General features: G+C 31.5%; 1 protein-coding gene across 2 annotated transcripts in view; it reads left to right on the top strand.

Annotated features, from left to right (window-relative positions):
- Positions 1-6585: 6585 nt before the first annotated feature.
- Positions 6586-10091, top strand: part of LOC134688411 (tyrosine-protein phosphatase 10D-like) — a 41199-nt gene continuing 37693 nt past the window's right edge. For both annotated transcript variants that reach the window (XM_063549119.1, XM_063549117.1), the window contains exon 1: positions 6586-6834. In XM_063549119.1, coding sequence (XP_063405189.1) covers positions 6802-6834 — 33 coding nt within the window. In that variant the 5' untranslated portion in view covers positions 6586-6801. The remainder of the gene's footprint in view (positions 6835-10091) is intronic.

Here is a 10091-nt window from a genome sequence, read left to right as displayed (position 1 = left end):
GTTAATTTAAAGGAGCGACAAGTTTACATGGATCATTTCTTAATTTCCGGGCACGGTTAACAACATTTCCATAAATATGAGGATGTGCTATCCCGTTTGAAATAAGTTTCTACAGGTACAACCAAACTTCAAACCCAAATCATTCCTCTATATCTATGGAAAAATTTAGTTAAGGTTTTAAATAATTAATGGTAACGATATCCCTGGTTTAATAATTACCAGTAATACATTATATCGGTTGCATTCGCAAAAATCAAAAACGTCACAACAGACCCGGGCATAGCGAACAAGTTGTGAAATATAAACACCGTAAGATGGTGCCAAAGGAACATCACCATCTAGAAATGGAAAATTAGCAATTGGGAACGAAAAATCGTCTCTTTTGTCGTAAATTTTAGTGTGGAGTTTCCCGTTTAATACCGAAATATCTAAATCCAGGAAAGGACAGTTATTACCGAATAAATTTGATATATTTAAAGTAAGTTATTTTGGGTAAATTTAAGCAGGATATTGAGAAAATTCCTGGTTATTTAACGAAAATTTATATCATCAAGATAACGATAAGTTTTGTTGAATTTATCAATTAAATGCAATTTCGACGGGTCTTTACCGAGTTTAGTCATAAAATGTGATTCGTAACAGTACAAAAACAAGTCTACTATTAAAGGGGCACAATCAGTGCCCATGAGGATACCTACAACCTGTCAATAAACTTTGTTGCCGAAACTAACATTAATATTATCAAGGAGAAAATTAACAGCTTCAACCATCTCATCACACCTCCAGTACGTATATCTAGCATATTTACCTTTCTCATTAGAGAAGAAAACTTTAAATGAGTTGCAGCAAATATATCTACAAATCAAATCAAATCAAATCAAATGTGTTTATTTCCTAATCAAAGGGCCCTTATAGGCATATGAATTACAAACAAAATGGATAATAGACAAAACATAAATTAAAATACATATTTAGAAACAATATGAAATTTAAACATTATAATATGATTTATATAAAAACAAAACAATAGTACATATATATACGACATTGTCAGTTCAGCAAAAGAAAGATAACTCTTCCCCAAATATTATCATTAAAACCTGTATTAATTCACTTGACAGTATTATTTCTCACTTCTAAGTTTGAAGTTAAAAATTTGCATATTTTTTTAATAAAATTATCATTATCATTTGTCATAATCCATATAAATAGGTTTTGCGAATTAAGTATTCTTAGTTTTGGATATTCCATAAATAAATCATCAAGTAAAATGGTTCTTGAAGTTACATATAGAGGACATTGCAATAAAAAATGGTGTTCATCCTCAGTCACATTCAAATTACAATATTGATTAAGTCTTTCACATCGTGGAATACTCTCTAATTTACCTGACATATTTACCCTGCGTTCATGACGACCAGTTTCAACTCTTAATTTGTGATTACTTAACCTAAATTTAGTAAGAATTCGACAATTGCCATTATTTATAGAGGATAGATAGGTTTCTTTACCAAATGAAAATTTAAATTTGAAATAAGTACTCAATTTACCTTTATCCTGTAAATAAGAATCTCTGGTTACTTTCCAAGTCTCAAGAAAACTGTTTCGGAGACATTGTTTAAGTGATTTTTTAAATTTATATTTACTTAGGGTTTTACAATAAGCCAAATTAAAGTTTAACTTTTCCCCATAAAAGAGTATATTAGTGTACCAGGAATTATTACCTTTGTTTAAGCTATGTAAATGCATATACTCCTTATATGCATTATTCAGCAGGTTTGATGGGGAATTCTCAAGTCTGTGCCAATACATGAAGACTTGTTTTAACATGTCTATGTAAAGAGGATATCTTCCTAGTTCTGTAAGAACTCCTATATTAGTGCACAATTTAGTAACTCCAAGGATATATTTACAAAATTTATGGTGAAGTTTTTCAGACTCCTAATCCTTAAATATATCAAAGAGAGATGATGATTTTCTCTTAGGGGTTATATTAATAGTGCCCCAGTTCCTTCAAATGTTCAGAAGAAGCCTTAAGCTTTGATGTAGTTGTGATATGCTTGTTAACTATATGACTCTCTGTAGAGCGGATGGACTTGAATGTAGATGAATTTAGAATTTCCTTCTTAAGAACGTCCGTGTAGTATATATACGGCATACCACTACCACATTGTTGGCTGCTTTGTCGGCCGGTACAAACACAAACCGCTTTGAAAGTATTTGAAGTTTATTTCTAATTTTGGAAATAGGTGTATTATGTACTCTATTATTTACTTCTAATTTTTTTTTCAAAATGTGATATTCTCTTATCTACCACACTCATACATTTATTTAAATAAGAATCAAGAGACTTTTTATCAGATTTTTCCCGTTTACACCATTTTTTACAAAGTTAGGAAAGAGAATCTTTGGTGACTTGACGACACTCGTTTACAAATGATGTGTTTGTACCTACGATAAAATAAAGTAAATGTGTTGATTAGTTTGTGATATCAAAACTCCTGGTGTTATAGTTTTTCCGTAAAACAAAGATTTCTTTCGTTTAAATCTAGTACGTTTTTGCTTACACGAGGGAATATTACAAGTTGACATATATAAACACCGAAAGATGGTGAAAAAGGAAAGTCATTATTGAGAGCAAATATGTCATTCACATATTTAAAGTATTATCATATTGTTATATCAGATGTTGTTTCGATTGGACTTTGCTGATTTGAGTCATAAATTGTAACTCAAAAACAATACAGAAACAGGTCAGCAATAAGTGGTGGACAGTTAATCCTCATAGGAATTCAGCGGATAACTTGACGATATACGGAATATCCAAAGCGAACAAAAATGTTATGTGGTAAACATTTTCAAGGGCAGTTTAACTATACTATACTATACTATACTATATATATACTATATATAGTATCCAACCAGGTCCAATTGGCAGAGTTAATTGTTGGTTGTTATTAAAAAAAAATGTCCTAAAAGAGTTTAAACATATTACAATGTATATATTCGCATTCTGACTTTTCAGGTAAATGCCCGTTTAATTATACTGTACGGCTTTAGAAACGCAACACTCGTTTTGTTGATTTTTTTTACCAAATCATGTTTGATTCTCTTATAGCTTCTGTCCATGCTTATCATACTTCTTTCTCCTTAAAAAAAATCAAAATCTGACTTTCCTGTGGTTATTGAAAATACCGAATTTTTAAGTCGCACGAATTTCTTAAAGCGAAATTTTGGACCCATGAAAGATTGTTTCAGGTTTTTTTGCTTTGTCAAACAGTTCTTTAAATCCTTTGCCTCACTTAATTTAGTTTAAAAATGTTGCATCCCCATTTTGCCAAGACTGAGAAATAAAAAAACTGAATTATCCTTTAAGAATACTGCAAACATGAAAACATAAACGTGCTGCAACCATACTTTATGACTTCAGAAACTCGTCTTACTCTCCTTCCGACAACGAAACAAGTAGACCAGATTTGTTTCTAGCCATCAATGAACAGATCAGCGTGTAGTGACCATGAAACGTCAACAGAATTTGAATACGCAACGTCATTTGCAAGACATGTTTACGGCCGCAACGTCAACTGCTAATCAAATTGCCGAGTGTCATTGAGTACAGATTCATGCCTTAAATGTTTCCCATAAACTGAATTACCAAAGAATCGACTGAGGAAAAACTTTAAAGCCCTCAAGTTCCAACCGCATAATTGCCAAAAGCAATTATTGGGTCGAACAAATGCAAAATCAGAAGTTGTAAAACAGAACATAAAACATGTCAGACAGTATTTGTTGACCTTTCTAACAATCATTTTGGCGTTTGTAACAGGCAGTCATCGCTTTTGACGGTGACACATTCATTCAAAAACAACACAAAAATAATCTAGTGTTGCGTTTCTAAAGCCAGTCAGTATATCTGTGTGATTTATTGTTATTAAGAATATGAGGCAAAGTAGTATGTAGGGTATAAAAATCTAAACTTTTACAGCTTCAACAACACCAATATAGGCATGCAGTTTCATTTCTCAAGTACTTACAACAAATTTTTAAAGTTTCAAAAGCATTTAAGGGAATTATTTTCAAAAGCCATATTTGAACAATTTTATTCAGATTTGATTGTAGTAAGTGTACTAGTAAATAGAATATAGACAGCTAGGTAGTGAATCAATGGCTTGAAGACGAACTAATGTATATACGTCTATCCCAAGTCAGGAGCCTGTAATTCAGTGGTTGCCGTTTGTTTATGTGTTATATATGATTGTTTTCGTTCATTTTTTGTACATAAATAAGGCCGTTAGTTTTCTCGTTTGAATTGTTTTACATTGTCATCTCGTTGCCTTTTATAGCTGACTATGTGTTATGGGCTTTGCTCATTTTCGAATGCAGTACGGTGACCTATAGTTGTTTATCAACTATGTGCATTACTGAACTTAAAAAAGAGTCCAAGGATTTCTTGTCAGCTTTATCTCGTTTTATCCATTTCAATTTTGTTTAATTCTTTAAATTTTGTTTTTATTTATTCACAACTTTTAGAGCTTGAACACAAGAAATGATAATCATTCAAAAGAGACAAATAAAACAAAGTTCCGTATGTCGAAAAAAAGAAGAAGAGAAAACTTTCAAAGGAACATTCAAACCTGACCTATAGTTGATAGTGCTAATATCATTTTGGTCTCTTGTGGACAGTTGTCTCATTGGCAATCATACCACATCTTCTTTTTTATATTGACAACGCCGAGCTAAAATGGACAAGACAAACATATACAACAGTAAACAAAACACTACATAGAAAACTAAAGACAGAGCAACACCTATGATGGTGGTCTCAGAAAGGATAAGCAGATGCGCTTCTTCACTGATTAAGCAGGGAAACAGAACACATCATGGTCAAATCAGAAAGACGAAAATACTATTTCTCGCTGTGTTGAAGACTCATATTGGTGGCCTTCGGCTGTTTTCTGTTCTTTTTCGGGTTGGAAAATTGTCTCTTTGATAGTTATCAAAGGTACCAGGATTATAATTTAGCACGCCAGACGCGCGTTTCGTCTACATAAGACTCATCAGTGACGCTCATATCAAAATATTTATAAAGCCAAACAAGTTAAAATGTTGAAGAGCATTGAGGATCCAAAATTCCAAAAAGTTGTGCCAAATACGGCTAAGGTAATCTATGCCTGGGATAAGAAAATCCTTAGTTTTTCGAAAAATTCAAAGTTTTGTAACCAGGAAATTTATAAAAATGACCCGCTATTGATATTCATGTCAACACCGAAGTGTTGACTACTGGGCTGGTGATACCCTCGGGGACGAAACGTCCACCAGCAGTGGCATCGACCCAGTGGTGTAAATAGTTATCAAAGGTACCAGGATTATAATTTAGCACGCCAGACGCGCGTTTCGTCTACATAAGACTCATCAGTGACGCTCATATCAAAATATTTATAAAGCCAAACAAGTTAAAATGTTGAAGAGCATTGAGGATCCAAAATTCCAAAAAGTTGTGCCAAATACGGCTAAGGTAATCTATGCCTGGGATAAGAAAATCCTTATTTTTTCGAAAAATTCAAAGTTTTGTAACCAGGAAATTTATAAAAATGACCCGCTATTGATATTCATGTCAACACCGAAGTGTTGACTACTGGGCTGGTGATACCCTCGGGGACGAAACGTCCACCAGCAGTGGCATCGACCCAGTGGTGTAAATAGTTATCAAAGGTACCAGGATTATAATTTAGCACGCCAGACGCGCGTTTCGTCTACATAAGACTCATCAGTGACGCTCATATCAAAATATTTATAAAGCCAAACAAGTTAAAATGTTGAAGAGCATTGAGGATCCAAAATTCCAAAAAGTTGTGCCAAATACGGCTAAGGTAATCTATGCCTGGGACACATTCCCCGTTTCCGTTCTCAATTTTATTATGATCCTTTGCAGTAGAAGTCATAATTATCATGTATGTCTTTTACTTACTGGGTCCGTGTATATTTTGAGAAATTATAATAATAACCAAACATTATAAGTAGCAATCTACTGTTCTACTTCTATCATAATATACATGTAGTGACCGCCTTCAGCAAATTGAATATTATAACACAGGAGGAAAACTAACAACTAGAAATTGGAGGGGTGGGGTCCCGAATAGAGATATATATATATTGGGCAAATACTATGTACAGAAAATGAAAATGGGTTAACAAAATAAATAATGAAAATAATTAGCCAGCTACAAGAAAGTAAAAGAAACTTACCGTAAATATATTGGCAAAATAAATATGGAATTACCCCCAACAAAAAATAAATTTAAGAACATCGAATATTAATTACAATCAGTTTAAAAAGATTACATAAAATTTTATTGAATATAATGCGGATAAAATATATCTATCTATCATGGTCTATTAAATATTTATAAACATATATGTCCTTGCATAAATTCAGATGTAATTTGATTGCATGAAATTCAGGAAAAATATAATTGAATGGATACGTTCAACAAAATGATCCAAAATAAAATAGCATCACTGCGGTGCTCCAAAAATGGGTAGTTTAAAATCGATTCCTAAGGTAAACGGAAACGATAACGTGAACTTCCGGTATACAGGTGGGTGAGGTCAGATGTCAACAAAAAGAGGTGGATACAAATATTGTAAAAGAACTTTTGTAAGAAGAGCATGACTTTAACATGTGATTCATATTCGGCACTTATTTAGAATTAAAGGAAGTTACAGCCTTTAAATCAAATAGTTAAACTACAGTTTAGATGAAATTCATTCGGGAACATAAACAGAGAATAAAGGTGTATAATGTTAACATGGAGTTTATTAGTATTATTGCAGGTAAGAAATCAACAACTCTTAACACGTCCTTCTGTTAGGAGTTCTAACAATAACATTAGTATTCATACTTTAAAATTAAGCTTTCAATATTATGTAATATACATCATGTACATGGTGTCTTCCAATCCAATCTATATATGATTGAGGGTATATGGGTACAGCATTGAATGAGAACATGGAGAATAAGGGAGAAAAGATGACTAAATTTTTGGTTTAAAAATATAGAATGTAGAAAAAAGACAAAAGTAAGGTAATTGGCGAAATATAAATGAATTGATAGAGAATAATACAAAAAAAAAATTGTTTAAAAAATTAAAAGAAGAAATAAATGAAGGACCCCTTCCAAACCCTCATTCAATTCAATACCCCTAGATCAAACTTAAATGTTGTTTCTTCTTTTTTTTTTGGTTTGGTTCACTTTTAAATTATGAAAGGTATATTATATTTTGTAGAAACTGCATTGTTATGATTGTATTGCTGAACTAATTTAATTTTCTGTGCTGTGTTTATTGGGGTCTCACTAATTAGCGACAACAAGCGTCAAGAGGCGACAACAAGCGTCAACAAGCGACAACAAGAATTATTTTAGCGACAACAAGAATTATTTTAGCGACAACAAGCGACAAGAAGACTATTTAGCGACAAGAAAACATTTTTTTTTATTAGATTTAAAGAAATTTGTATGCAATGTTTTTTTTTTAAATTGACGAGCAGATATATCTAATCAAAATGTTTTACTATGTAGATAGACGAAGAAATGAAACATTTGTGAGGAAGAAAGAGATTGTGAAGTTTATATTAGTATATTGGTAGATGAAGAAAATAAACATTTGTGAAGAAGAAAGAGATTGAGCTTCATTTTTTTTTAATTTAAATATGAAGAATATGCACGAAAAGAGTTTTTAAAAAACGTGAAATTATAAGATAAATAATATGTTCTAAAACACAAGGAAAAGTAATATCATAATACAATAATTAAACGTTATACTGGCTGTTATACATAATAGATGATAAAATAAATGTAAATAATGTTTCATTTTTTTCTATCAATTTTAACTTTCTTGTCGCTAAATTTATTTTCTTTTGCATATTCTTTTTATATTTATTGCAATAATTAATTTTTATTAAAAAAAATATGTTTTCTTGTCGCTAAATAGTTTCTTGTCGCTTGTTGTTGCTAAAATAATTCTTGTTGTCGCTTCTTGTCGCTTGTTGAAGCTTGTTGTCGCTAAAATTCTTGTTGTCGCTAATTAGTGAGACCGGTTTATTGGACTAATGTGTATCTTTTTAGTTTTGGTCTTAGCTATTTTCTCCCTTATTCTTTTCAAAAGGACATACAATTTAACAGCTGTAATATAACTATTTACAATTAACAATGATTAAATACTTCATAATCATATTATAATTCTGGAAACATGTTTGAGAAACACATGTAATTGTACAATCTTGTATAACACATTGAATATTCTTTATTGTAAACTGCTGAAATTGAAAAAAGAAATTATGATTCATCTATTTCAAGTGACAAAACGTGTGAACATCACCTAATTTGTTATCTTCAATTGCATAATCATTCATTCTAGTAAAATAACAAAATGAGGTTATCATAAAATTGAGAATGTAAATGGGGAATGTGTCAAAGTGACAACAACCCGACCAAATAAAAAAACAACAGCAGAAGGTCACCAACAGGTCTTCAATGTAGCGAGAAATTCCCGCACCCGGAGGCGTCCTAAACAAATATATGCTAGTTCAGAGATAATGAACGCCATACTAATTTTCAAATTGTACACAAGAAACTAAAATTAAAATAATACAAGACTAACAAAGGCCAGAGGCTCCTGACTTGGGACAGGCGCAAAAATGCGGCGGGGTTAAACATGTTTGTGAGATCTCAACCCTCCCCTATACCTCTTACCAATGTAGAAAAGTAAACGCATAACAATACGCACATTAAAATTCAGTTCCAGAGAAGTCAGAGTCTGATGTCAGAAGATGTAATCAAAGAAAATAAACAAAATGACAATAATACATAGATAACAACAGACTACTAGCAGTTAACTGACATGCCATGCAGGAATGAAGCTACTCAGGGAGACTACATGAACATGAATGGCAAGGACATACATTGTTTACTGTAGCTTTCCTGCTTTTTGGTCACTTTCCCTGGCAGAGATAACATGAATCTACATTGTAGAATGTACATGTACATTTGTAGTAGCCAGAGTGTTCACATCTATCACTTTCATCTTCAACAATTTTATTTTTTTAACTTTCAATGACTTCATGAAACATTAATTGTTGATATTAGTAAATGGTAAGGAAAGAAGATATTTAGACAGTGAATGCATTCAATGTAAGTTAAGAAACGCTGTTAAAGCTTTGGACTGTTGGTATGTTATTTCAATGGAACAAATTTGATTTACAAAAATGTACATATACATGTATGCAAACAAATCAAAGTATTTTCCTTCACTTCCACCACCATGACCACTTGTTATTTGAGCTTTAGTTACATTTTGTACAAGAACTAAATTCATTTTAGCAAATTAGATTTCTTTCTTCATTAAAAGGTGATGGGAATTGCTCAAATACATGTAATTTATGTTTGGTTTTATAGAAATTTGTTTAGATTCCAACTTACAAAAATGTATAACAATGCATATATATTTTTTTATTCAAATGCATTGTTTCAATATTCATGATATTACACTATTGATTTTTAAAGTTCCTGAATTTTTTTGATTTATAAAAACATATTTCTAAATGACATGAATGAGAAACAACGAATATCACAAGCAGAATCCTAATTGATAAAATCATGATTGCTGTAAATGGATTAAAAAAAATCCAATATTAAGTGGACATACATGACATACATGTGCAAGATTCATTGAGAATTTGAGATACTACAATGATAATTACTAACAGAGTGGATAATTATAATTGTGTAGCTATTAATAGATAAACAAAGGATGTAGTTTTTCATGTCTACAAATGACAATTTAAAACATATAACATGTATAAACTGAAAAAACTGCTACTGTTAAGGTTTTCTCATAAGTTCTTTTCAATAGGGTTTACAAAACAGTTTTCACTCCACATTCTTGGTAGTATTATTTAGATTTAATATAATGATACCTGAATTTTGTTTATAATATGTGGTCAATAACCTTAAAGCTTTGATCTGTGAAATGACAATGGTCATAAAATCCCTCAGATTAAACTCCCCAATATAACCTTCCATTCATACAAAA

Source organism: Mytilus trossulus, chromosome 10 (genome assembly GCF_036588685.1).
Source record: "Mytilus trossulus isolate FHL-02 chromosome 10, PNRI_Mtr1.1.1.hap1, whole genome shotgun sequence".
In the NCBI taxonomy this organism is placed as follows: domain Eukaryota; kingdom Metazoa; phylum Mollusca; class Bivalvia; order Mytilida; family Mytilidae; genus Mytilus; species Mytilus trossulus.
Note: the sequence above shows the minus strand (reverse complement) of the source record. Positions and strands in the feature narration are given on the sequence as shown.